Genomic DNA, 12,502 nt, shown 5'->3' with positions numbered 1-12,502 from the left:
ATCATGGGTAAAAAAAATTCAAGACACTTCACAAGTGCGTACTGTTAATCATCGGTTCATCTTTCCGCTGATTATTATTTAATTTGATATTTTCCCCTCTTTGTGTTTATTTCTTTGCTTCAGGCAGAAGAAATCCAATTTTTTTTTCATGCGACTGAAGTCAATCCCGAACAGTCCTTCTCTGTGGGAGCTTTTAAAAGGTTTACCATTTTGGTCGGATTGCATGCACAATGTCAGGAAGAGGGCATCACTAAAATAAGAAGTCATATGATGGCAATGAATTCCAAGGACTTTAAGGGCAAAGAACTTGCTTTTGCTCAATTTAACTCTTTATCTCTTTCCTTCAGTGCTTCCTGACACTTTATTTACAGTTTCCTTTTTTCCTATCGTTCTTTGCTTTCCAGCAATATATTCTCGTGGATTCATGAAAGTTCCTGAGCGTGTGTGTGATTTCTAACTTATTGTGAAGGGGCTAAAGAACTGTTGGGGAAAAAAATAGTATTTTATTTTTGAAAGAAGAACCACTAAAAAGTAATATTAACGTGGTCACTCGAACCACGACTGCTTGTGGGACACTGCTGTGTGCAATTGGCTGCTGTGTTTCACCCACAAAAATATACTTTTATATACAATATACAAAAAATATACAAAAAATTCACTTTATAATAAATTCTGTGAAGCGCTTTGAGACGTCTCGGTGGAAGTAGGAAGCTTCCCAACAATGTTTGCAATGGCTGGTTAAACACATGCTCTGAGGTCCCCCAAAGCCTTGGCTAACTTGTGCCTAATATTTTACGATGTTGGATAAGCCGGGTACATCTTTGCAGGGATGGAGAATGCGCTCAATTCGAAGGGAATGTTTCCAAGCAAGTATGGAACTCTGTCTGGTTTGGACACTTTTTAAGCACGGTGATTAGTTCCGCCGTTGACAAAATAACCTGTGTTGAAAGGTATTCTTCGAGCTTTTGTTTCTGAGTCACTGACTGATTCAAATACCGTACTTAACGGTGTCAGCCTGGCTCAGAGACTGCAATTTTTCTGGTCTGTGAGTCAAAAGGATGTGGGTTCAAGTTCCTCTTCTAAACTTTGAGTTCACAATCTAGGCTGACACTTCAGTGCAATGCCGGGGAGTTACTTTGTCAGAATTAACCTGAGGATGAGCTGAGGTCTTGATTGCCTGTTTAAGGGGGATAATAATCCTTGTGTTTGATACAGCGCCTTATCATGTCTTCGAGATGTCTCAAAGCACTTCACAGAATATACTGTAAAGTGATTTGACTGTATATTTTATTACACAAGTTTCCTTACTCCACACGCCTCTGTTTACCCAGCAGTAAGTAGGAACCAGGTTGTTAGTCGATTGGCGGATTGCTTTCCGGGGTTAATAATCCCTCCAAAAACACTAATAATTTAGTCACTGAATCCACAGCTGTTTGTGGGATACTGCTGTGTGCAATCGGCTCCTGCATTTTGCCCCCAAAATATGCAGTCAATTCACTTTACAGCATATTCTGTGAAGGGCTTTGAGACGTCTCAACGACGTTGTGGAGGTGGGGGAAGGCAGAGCCAGACATGGCGCAGATGTGGGGTAGAAAGGATAGTAGGGGGGCAACAAGACGCCAAGGTTCCAGACTGGCTTAGTGAGGTGGAGTGTGCAACCTTGAATAGTGATGCCGCCGGTGCCTGAGATGTAGAGGCGCTGACGGGTGCCAATCAGGAGAGCCGCGGTCTTAGCACATACAGCTGTAATCTTATAATCTTATCAGGAGACGAAATTCTGCGGCACAAGAGCGTGTAGGGATTGCCGTCTCGAAACAAGGGCGAAAGGCCTTGTTGAGTTTATTGTACAGCAGCAGCACATCACGAGAGAACCTGTGACATCGGACGTTCAAGTGTTGCCAAATGTAGGCCCATACAAACATACCCCTGGACCAGGGCCAGAGCCAATGGGAAAAGGGGCGGTGGATGGAAGAGTCGTTCAAAGAAAAATACTGTGGTTTCGAATCTCTTAAATAGGTCAGTAAAGTGTACGGTATGTGTGAAGAGGGCAGAGGAGCTGATATGGAGTGAGATAAGCCAGAGGGCTTCAGAGATGCCAACTCAGGCTCTTATTTTACAAAGCCTGACGTCCATCATTGCTGCCCCTCCTCAATGCTGCCTCCCCCTCCCCTCCCTACTCCACCACCTCCTCAATACCCCCTCCTCTACACTCCCCTCCTCTGTACCCCCCCATCTATACCCCCCTCCTCATATATACCCCCTCCTCAATACTGCCAGCTCCACAATGCCCCCATCCTCTACACCTCCCTCCCCCAAACCCCCTCCTCTATACACTCCTCAATACCCCCTCCTCAATACTGCTGCCTCAATACCCCCTTCCTCAATACCCCCTCAATACACCCTTCCTCTAAACAACCCTCCTCAATATCCCCCTTCTGTAACACCCCTCAATACCCCCTTCTCTAAACCCCCTCAATACCCCCCTCCTCCAGACCTCCCTCCTCAATACCACCCTCAATATCCCCCTTCTCTAAACCCCCCTCAATACCCCCCTCCTCTAAACCCCCTCAATACCCCCCTCCTCTAAACCCCCCTCCTCTAAACCTCCCTCAATACCCCCCTCCTCTAAACCCCTCTCCTCTAAACCTCCCTCAATACCCCCCTCCTCTAAACCCCCAACCTCTAAACCCCCTCCTCTAAATCCCCTCAATACCCCCCTCCTCTAAACCCCCCTCAATACCCCTCCTCTAAACCCTCCTCAATACCCCCCTCTAAACCCCGCACCTCAATACCCCCTCTAAACCCCCCTCAATACCCCCCTCCTCTAAACCCCCCTCAATACCCCCTCCTCTAAACCCCCCTCAATAACCCCCTCCTCTAAACCCCCCTCAATACCCCCCTCCTCTAAACCCCGCACCTCAATACCCCCCTCCTCTAAACCCCCCTCAATACCCCCCTCCTCTAAACCCCTTCAATACCCCCTCCTCTAAACCTCCCTCTTCAATACCCCCCTCCTCTAAACCCCCCTCAATACCCCCTCCTCTAAACCCCCCTCAATACCCCCTCCTCTAAACCCCCCTCAATACCCCCCTCCTCTAAACCCCCTCAATACCCCCTCCTCTAAACCCCCCTCAATACCCCCTCCTCTAAACCCCCCTCAATACCCCCTCCTCTAAACCCCTCTCAATACCCCCCTCCTCTAAACCCCCCTCAATACCCCCCTCTTCAATACCCCTCTCCTCTAAACCCTCATCCTCAATGCCCCCCACCTCTCCATACCCCCCCCCCTCCCCACTCTCTGCGCCCCCCTCCTCAACACCGCCCTGTCCTCTTTAACGCCCCTCCAGCCCCCTGACGTGGAAGCGTCTCTTGCAGGACCGCGTGCGCGACGTTGCTCTCACTTTCTAACTCTTCAGAAAATAGAAAGAAAACTCTCTCCTTTGACTTCAAAATTAAAAAAAACACAGAACCTTCGCCAAACACTCGGCAAATCCGAATCAACCCCTAAAAAAGCCTTGTGAGGCTCCTCTCCTCTGGTACCTCCCTCTCGCGTGCCTCGCTCATAATGGTGTCAGGCTGGGGGAGGAGGGAGGAGGACCTCGAGATGTCCTTGTGGGTGGAAAGAAGCGCGTCACTAACACTGACTGAGCAGCCAAGCACACACCGCACACACACACAGGCAGCACAGAGGGAAGACCAGGCAGCCATCCAGACCGGTATGTGCTACTGCCACACACCACACTAACCAGAGGCACCACTCACTCACTCACTCACTCTCCCTCCTCCTTCACTCTATCCCTCTCTCTCTCTCCCCACACCACTTCCCATCTGATAATATCATGTCCTTTTCTCTCTCTCTCTCCACTTCCCCGCAGTTTAGCCACTGCGGATATTATAATGTCCTTTTTTTCCGCTCATAAGTTGGCACTTTGGTTCGAAATCTCGCTCAGTTGGGGGTGAAAGGCTGCGATTACCCCGTGTGTGTGTGTGTGTAGGGGGGGGAGAGAGAGAGAGGGGGAGTGTTTGTTACGATAACAACGTGGCTGAAAGTGGGTTTGCCATCAGATAGAAGAGGGAGAGAGACATGTGCCAATTTAATATCAATTTAAGCTCTCAGTCCAGAGAGCAGTCCATGCAATTGCACGACTTAGAAGGACGCGCACAATTCTCTCTCGTCTCAAAGAAAAATCTTGACTTGGTGGACGGTTGCATGAAACAGGAGCTGGGAGCTTACAAAAGGACTGAGAGAAATGTGGCTTTAAACCACTGGGCTCTGTTAACCAGTGTGTGTCTGCGGCCCATTTGAAACTGGACTCTCTTTGTATCCGGACTGTTTAATGTGGGCTCTGTTGGAAACTTGGCATCTTTGCAACTCGCATTCTTTTGAGTGTTGTACGATGACAGACAGACCCACACACACACACACACGCATTACCTGACCTTGAAATGTGAATAAGGACAAGCAAGGGCTGTCTGTCCTTACACGCTGCCCTACATCCTGTCTCAGAGCGCTTAAAGGTGCCGGAGCCTGATACTAAGCTGAGATGGGGGGGGGGGGGAAGGGAGACTGTAAGCATGGTCGAACAGGAAGATCTTCAGTCGCGATTTAAAAGAGCGATGGGGGGAGGAGAGGGCAAGGCAGGCGGATTGCGGGAGAGAATTCCCTTCAATGGAACAAAACTATGTCCTGCTTACAACCACCTAAGATCTTAACAGGCTTATTATTTGCCATTCTCTCTCCCTCCCTCTCTCTCTCTCTCTCTCTCTAAGCCAAATAAACTACAGAGTGATATCTTTGCAAATACAATTCCTTGTGTCTCTTTTCACTTTTTTTTAAAAAGAAACCTTCATCGACTTCTTTCTCTCGTTTTTTTTTTGCACTGCCCTCACCATCCCAATCTGCGGGGAACAACGCACAAGATCCGCTTGCCTTTTAGCTGTGAATTATTTTCTGTGCTCGTTTCACACGTTTTCGTAGAAAAGGAAGTCACAGCAAATATTTTTAAAGCATTTGCTTACGGGGTGGGGTGGGTGGGGGGGTGTGTGTCTGATTTTTGCTCCCCCCAATTTACTCGAGTAATGTTAAAAAATTAGGAGAACGCCATTTAGATTGTTGAATTTGCAATTACTTTAAAGGTTTATCTAACTATATAATGGCTCACGTCCAACTTGTTGAGCTCTTAAATATAATCCGCAGCTGGAAGCAGTAAATGCAAAATGTCACCTTGTGTTATGTAAATGTTGTTGGTTCAACCGGTTCATCAGACCTGTAGCTCTTTTTTTTCAACATAATGAGATTCGTTTCATTCCAACGTTTAATGGCTCAGAGAGCTGAAATATCTAAACAAACATTATTGTAGCTTTTTTTTTAACCAAGTTCCCTTACTTTTTTTGTTCTTAAGCTGTACCGTGGTAAGTTGGACTTGATTTAATTTTAACTTCCTTTTAAGTAACACTTAAGTTGAAAATGCTTTGCTTAAGTCTTTTGATCTGCACAATGGAGACATCTTGGAAGGGCTGTTAGTTTGGAACAGTTTGCAAATGGGATGGATCACATTCATGGGAACTTTTTGGCAGCTCTTTCAATATAGCATCTGTCTCTGACTTTGTTCTAGACAACAGTTGTGTTGTGCACGAATGTCTTTGCTCGCAGTCAGATCTGTGAGACTATCTGAATCTAATTACCCTTTGCATTCTCTATTGTAGCCCCTCTTGGCAATTGATTGAATTAAAAGTTGTGCAGTATTGCACAGAAAAAGATAATGTATCTTCTAACCATTGCTTTCAAGAGTTATTGTGTATTACTTTCATCTTGTTTTTAAATATGCAGTAAATAATTCTGTTTTCTCTTTTGTAGCAGTGGTGCAACATGGCAACTCTTCAAGAAAAACTGATTTCATCTGTTACTCAGGACCGAGCCGAAGGTCCTAGGAATAAGGTCACAGTAGTTGGTGTTGGCCAGGTTGGGATGGCTTGTGCTGTTAGCATTCTTTTAAGGGTAAGTTTGCACTCAAATGCCATTATAATGTGGCTTGATTCAGCCTCGGTCTGTTTATAGTATGCGTGTACCGTAGACCCACTCTGAACTGGAACTTTGATGCCTGTGTTCGATTCCTGAATAGCGCACAACCTTAGGCAAGTTTCCTAACTCCACACCCCTCTGTTTACCCAGGGGTGAGTAGGAACCCAGTTGGTAATTGATTGGTGGATCGTTTTTCTGGGGGTAATAATCCCTCTCCCAAAAATAATAATGATAATAATTTGGTCACTCAATTCACGACTGTTTTTTTGTGGGCATTTCACCCACAAAATATACAGTCAATTCACTTTACACTATGTCCTGTGAAGCGCTTTGAGACATCTCAATGACATGATAAGGCGCTATATCAAATGCAAGGATTATAATTATTATTAGATTATTATAATGAGCAGAAATACCACTGACGTCACTTCATATTTGTCAGGATGGATCGTTGATAACTTGTGTGTAGCAAGGGAACTGGCCGGCAGTCATATTGTATGTGCCTTGTTATACTGTCAGGGTCTCAATTCATGGCATTATAACCAGACCACCTGTGTGTGTATTAATTCTGTGCAATATTTTCACTTCAGCCTGTATCACTGTTTTAGAAAATTATGGGGAAATGCTTTCCTTTCCTAAAAGCAGTGACTTGTACTGTTTTGACACGGTTTTGGCCATTCACTATTACTTTGCTCAAGTAGTTGTTTTTTCATGTCTTTATCATTTTGAACCTATCTGAACCTAGATACCAAATGTAGGGGACGTCATAGTTGAACCAAATCCAGTTCCCTCAACTGATGATTAAACAAGAGATTATCTGGCAAATGTCAAAATGCAGTGGGAAGACTATCTTGATCAGATATTTCCTCTCTCAAGTCACTGAGGTTACATTTAGCACTCCGTCCTGTCCTGCTGAGTTCAGGTAATCTCGCACACACTTGGATTCAGACCTGGAATTTTCCAAGTCTGTATGGCCTAGTTTCACAGTGAGTGCGGCTTTGCCACATGAATCGTTAAAAGAGATCGGGTGATACAGGGAAACTACTTCCTCTGATGGGTGGGGCAATCCAGGCCAAGGGGACATAATCTTAAAATTAGAGCTAAGCCAATTCAGGAGCGAAATCAGGAGGAATTTCAGGAGGAATTGCCCAAAGGGTAGTGGAAATCTGGAACTCTCTTCCTCCAAAAGGCTGTGGATCCATTCACTTTTTCAAGACTGAGGTAGATGGATATTTGTTAGGTCAGGGTATCAAGCTGTATGGGGCAAAGGCGGCTAACTGGACATGAGGTACAAATCAACCACGATCCTTTTGAATGGTAGAACAGGCTCGAGGGACTGAATGGCCTACTCCTGTTCCTTTGTTCCTCTTGTAACTTCCTTTTTAAAAAAAAGGGTGATCTGGCATGAAGATCTTTTGAAATGATAGTAATTACTACAGCAATTGCTCTTAATTTGTAATGCTGTAGAAAGTGCTCGATGCTGATTGAGATATTTCAGTTTGGCAGTGATCTTATAATTTAAGTTTAAAGTCTTTCTGTTTGGGTCATTAGAATCCGTAGTTACACCAGTCCCATTCTGTTCCCTCAGGAGCTCACTGATGAAATGGCTTTGGTTGATGTTCTGGAAGATAAACTGAAGGGAGAGATGATGGATCTCCTTCATGGTAGTCTGTTCCTCAAAACTCCAAAGATTGTGGCCAACAAAGGTATTGCAAGTTGTATTATATTAACTGATAATAATCCCTTAAAAACACATTTTTTAGATAATAATAATAATTTGGTCACTCAATCCACCACTGTTTGTGGGACACTGCGGTGCCATGTTTCGCCCACAAAATATAAAATATAAAAGTCAATTCACTTTACAGTATATTCTGTGAAGCACATTGAGCCATCTCGAAGACATGATAAGGCGCTATATCAAACTCAAGGCTTATTATAGTACAGTACTAGTAAAAAGTAGCTCTGTATTTTTGTTTGTTGGAGCTCAATTCTTTTTTGTTGGTTTAAAAAATCTTTTCTGTTAAAACCGCTTGGAAACGTGTCAGATTTTTTTTGGGGGGGAGAAAAAGCCCAGAATTTATTTTAGCATTCAAATAGTGAACTTGTGGAACAGGCTCCCTAGAGAGACGGTTGAAGCAGGAAATGTTGATTCCTTCACACACAGATTAGAAAAGTTTTCTTTTAGGAAATAACATGATGGGATATAGGACGTAGGGAGTTTGGGACATATGTACATGTGACCACCAGGAAGGTGGAAGGTGAACTAGAAGGACTTTGATCATTTTTTCTGTCTAGCATTTCTTATGTTCTTATTATACATTTTGTAACTCGCTATGTTGATTGATGTCTGTACAGATTATTCAGTAACAGCTAATTCGCGAGTTGTGGTTGTCACTGCTGGAGCACGTCAACAGGAGGGGGAAAGCCGACTGAACCTGGTCCAGAGAAACGTCAATATCTTCAAGTTCATTATCCCCCAAATAGTAAAGTACAGCCCCAAATGCACCATCATTGTGGTGTCCAATCCAGGTAGGTAAAGAGGTTTGAATGTTTAATTCAAAAATAACGACAACAACTTGCACTTACACAGCGTCCCCTCAGGCAGGGCAGCATCCCAGAGCGCTTGACAGTGGCGGAGCACGACACCGAGCCGGGGAGAGCGGGAGGTGACCATAGGCACAGGTTGAATAGGAAGGTCTTCAGGAGGGAACAAGGCAGAGGAAGAGAGTTCCAGAGTTTCGGGGCGTAGTGGCTGAAAGTGCGGCCGCCAATGGTGGAACAGAGGGCACGAGGGACGAGCAGGAGGCCGGAGCCAGTCGAGTGGAATAACAAATAATGATAGAAATATCAAAATAGCCCAGACTTTTGCCATAAATCAAGAAATGTTCAATCAAGAAACATTTATTTTGTGAAGAAGTTGGCCACCGCTGCACCAATTGATCTCCGAGGCAGGCAGTTCTCACTTTTAGTTAATTGTAGGTTTGCCAAAATAACCAAATGATCCTTATAATTATGTGCATCTTGAGAAGAGCGGATTGTTTTGTAAATATATAGCTTGTCTCAATTTTAGTTTCCGTGTTTAATGGTTTGAGTAATCCTGTAGTATTGGTTAGGGCGCTCGTCTAGCAAGCGAGAGGACCTGGGTTTGAAATGTTAGGCAAGTTTCCTTACCCCACACGCCTCTGTTTCTTTAGCAGTAAGTATGAATCCAGCTGTTAGTCGATTGGCAGATCGCTTGTCTTATGATTGTTAGTAGTTTGAGACAAAATCCTTCAGTGCACTCATGAGTAACCGGTGGATTGTGCCAGAATTTTCGAAACATGAACGGGCTGAAATGATGTTTATATTCCCTGTGTTTGCAGTGGATATTCTGACCTACGTGACCTGGAAGATTAGCGGTTTCCCCAAGCACCGTGTCATTGGCAGTGGCTGCAATTTAGACTCCGCCAGGTTCCGATACATGATGGCTGAAAAGCTAGGTGTCCATGCTTCCAGTTGTCATGGTTGGGTCCTCGGTGAACATGGAGACTCCAGTGGTAAGGTTAAAGTGACTGCCAGGCTGGTGGAGGGTGAACTAGATGGACCTTGGTCTTCTTTCGCCAGCAAAGTCTTACGTTCTTAAAGGAACCTACAAGGTCAAAATGCTGATTTTTTTTTAACGATAAAAATAGCACACTTTTTAGTCGCATTCAAATTGTGAAGTGTTTCTGTTACGTGAGGTGGTATGCACTTTAATTGGCATCGCAAATATAATTAGCCCTGTAATTCGGCTTTATAACATTACCATACAGAGCCTAGTTCAAGAGCGTTTTTTTATGGGTAACGGTTTCTGAGTTGCATTAAAAAGATCGCAAGTATTTGACCCCAATTGATTTTGTGTCTGCATCAGAAGATTAAACGGTGCAAACTACAACTCAACTCAAACCATTAAGTTTAACTTGTGACATCTGAATCAAATATTTACGAGGGACTCTTATATAGCAAATTGGCAGTGAGCCAATGGACTTTGGAATAACTCCATATAAATTCAGCTCCGCTTCCGTTTGCAGTTCCCGTTTGGAGTGGCATCAATGTGGCAGGTGTTGGGCTCCAGCAGCTGAATCCTGATATTGGAACTCCAAAGGACAAAGAGAACTGGAAAGATGTTCATAAAATGGTGGTTGAAAGGTATTAACGTTTGTAGAAAATATTCAAGCAAAACTATTGTGGAGTCCTGTAGCGCATTGGTTAGGGCACTCGCCTCACAAGCGAGAGGACCTGGGTTGGATTCCCGGGCAGTAAGAAGGAACCCGGTTGTTAGTCGATTGGTGGATCGCTTTCCTGGGGGTAATAATCCCTTCAAAAAAATAATAATAATAATAATTTGGTCACTCAATCCACGACTATTTGTCCCCAAGCCTCGACACTTGCCAATCTGAGCGTAATACTTTCTGGAAGTAGGTGAGCAGGATGCGTCCGGGAGAGGGAGAGAGAGCGCATTCTATTCCAACAATCTCTCTCTGGGATTTCCATGTGTAGGTGGGATGCATTGGAAATCTCAGCTTGGTTTGGAGACTCTTAAGCAACGGTGATGGGTTTCTGCGTGTGTCAGACGCCCACCCACCCACAAACAAAATGACTAGAAGAGGAGAATGACACCAATATACTATTAAAACTTGAAATCAGTTGAAGAATCCATTCTCCATTTCAAGGCCTTATTGATAACATGTCACAACTTGTACTTGTGTTACCAGTGCTTACGAGGTGATTAAGCTGAAGGGTTACACAAACTGGGCCATAGGTCTCAGTGTTGCTGAGCTGGCTGAGTCTCTGATCAAAAATCTGAAGAGGATTCACCCTGTATCCACCATGGTCAAGGTATGACACACTATTGGAACATTATTAAGGCTATTGATTTTATTAGCAAACTAGATTGTGTAATCACACTCAATACGTAGCTAGTCTTGATGACAAATATATTTTCATGCAATAGATTTGGATTTTGTCGGAAATATTGGCAAGTTATTAGGCATATAATAATTCCAGAATGCTAATAATTATGATAACAATAATGAGAAGTATTGCCACAGTCCCTTCGCCTCGCTCCCTCCTTTGCCTCCATCAAGACCCTCCTCTTCGACTGCACCTTCGGTCACCCTCCTACCCCCTACACTCCCTGCTCTCCACCCCTCCCAATCCCAACCCCCAACCTCCAGCTCGAGTCCAAATCCCTGACTGTCCAGGGCCTGGGGATTTCCTCCCGATGTGAAAGGTGCCGTGTAAATGTAATTTGCTGTTGTTGTTGTTGGATCTGAAAGCTCGTATTCAAAGTAGGGAGCACGTTTTTATTGTAAGTAATGAAATTGCAACCAACCTGAAACTCTTCTTCAACCTCTAGGGCATGTATGGCATCGAGAATGAGGTCTTCCTGAGCCTGCCCTGTGTCCTGTGTGCTGACGGTTTGACTGACGTCATCAAGCTAACCCTGAAGGATGACGAGGTAGCCCAGTTAAAGAAGAGTGCTGACACCCTGTGGGACATTCAGAAGGAGCTAACAGATCTGAAATGAAGTTCTTCAGTGGAACTGTAACAGCTCAGAGCTCATGCACCAAAGTGTAACAACAGGTGGTATGCAAATCGACATCGTAATGAAATATACCAAAAACATTGTACGTCACAAATCTTACTTTGTAATCTCTCACTGTATGATATTAAGACCTGCAGTTTGCAACAATAAAATTTGCAAACTATCTTTGTGGTGTTTTGGGTTTGTTTTGTGCCCTAGTGTGTTAAGGTTTAAGTTCGCAAATCTTTTCCGTGTTTTGCACAATTTCCTGTGTTCAGTGGCCTGACCTACATATTTTCACAGAGTGCCACAGAATACAGAAATAGAACCTGGAGTCCACACCGTTGTGTTAAATCTGGAAAACCACTTGCGTATTGCACTTAAAATGTTCTCACTAAGTGAAGTGTGTCCATTAAAAAAACACTTTATCCATCTGCCGAGTTGACTTTAAAAAGCAATTCAATGCATCTCTGCTCAGCAAAGCCCTTATCTCTCAATCTTATACAATATCAGATAAGCCCAGCTGCCCGTGTACACATTTGCAGCAAAACTAGTAATGGGTAATGGGTTTAAAGAACCTGCTATGTATTTGTCATTTGTATTAACTCTGCATTTCAACAAAATGAACCGTTTTCAAACCCAGTATTGTTGTGGGTTTGTGTTTACGGTGTGAGAATCTTTATGCAAGAAAACCTTACTTATTGCATGTATCCCTCGATCGAGATGTTCCAATTTTTTTACTGAACATTCAGTATCTTTACGCTATAAACATGCTAAATTTGGAATGCTCAGCCATGCTGAGATCTTGCGTTTAGCCAAGATTCAAGCTCAATGGGTGTAATATTTTATAACCATTAGGGTCTTTCATAAAGACTGCTGGACTGCCATAAGCAGTGCCCTGGAGTACTGAGGACCACATGGCTCAGGAACTA

The 12,502-nt window shown here is 44.0% G+C and overlaps 1 protein-coding gene across 2 annotated transcripts; it reads left to right on the top strand.

Annotated features, from left to right (window-relative positions):
* The first annotated feature begins 3,576 nt into the window (after positions 1-3,576).
* ldhb (lactate dehydrogenase B) lies at positions 3,577-11,756 on the top strand. Of its 2 annotated transcripts, none has more exons than XM_007897279.2 (8): positions 3,577-3,716; positions 5,861-5,998; positions 7,611-7,728; positions 8,381-8,554; positions 9,388-9,561; positions 10,075-10,192; positions 10,759-10,882; positions 11,403-11,756. In XM_007897279.2, exons 2-8 carry the CDS (start codon positions 5,870-5,872, stop codon positions 11,571-11,573), a joined length of 1,008 nt encoding a protein of 335 aa, XP_007895470.1. In that variant the 5' UTR covers positions 3,577-3,716; positions 5,861-5,869; the 3' UTR covers positions 11,574-11,756.
* The last annotated feature ends 746 nt before the right edge of the window (positions 11,757-12,502 follow it).

Source organism: Callorhinchus milii, unplaced genomic scaffold (assembly GCF_018977255.1).
Source record: "Callorhinchus milii isolate IMCB2004 unplaced genomic scaffold, IMCB_Cmil_1.0 Scaffold5, whole genome shotgun sequence".
NCBI lineage: Eukaryota > Metazoa > Chordata > Chondrichthyes > Chimaeriformes > Callorhinchidae > Callorhinchus > Callorhinchus milii.
Note: the sequence above shows the minus strand (reverse complement) of the source record. Positions and strands in the feature narration are given on the sequence as shown.

Bases quoted from the DNA above. Each gene is read 5' to 3' on its own strand.
- ldhb (XM_007897279.2), top strand. From the start codon at position 5,870: ATGGCAACTCTTCAAGAAAAACTGATTTCATCTGTTACTCAGGACCGA. The intron at 7,729-8,380 runs GTATTGCAAGTT...ATGTCTGTACAG, and splicing joins AAAGATTGTGGCCAACAAAG to ATTATTCAGTAACAGCTAAT. The intron at 10,883-11,402 runs GTATGACACACT...TTCAACCTCTAG, and splicing joins CTGTATCCACCATGGTCAAG to GGCATGTATGGCATCGAGAA.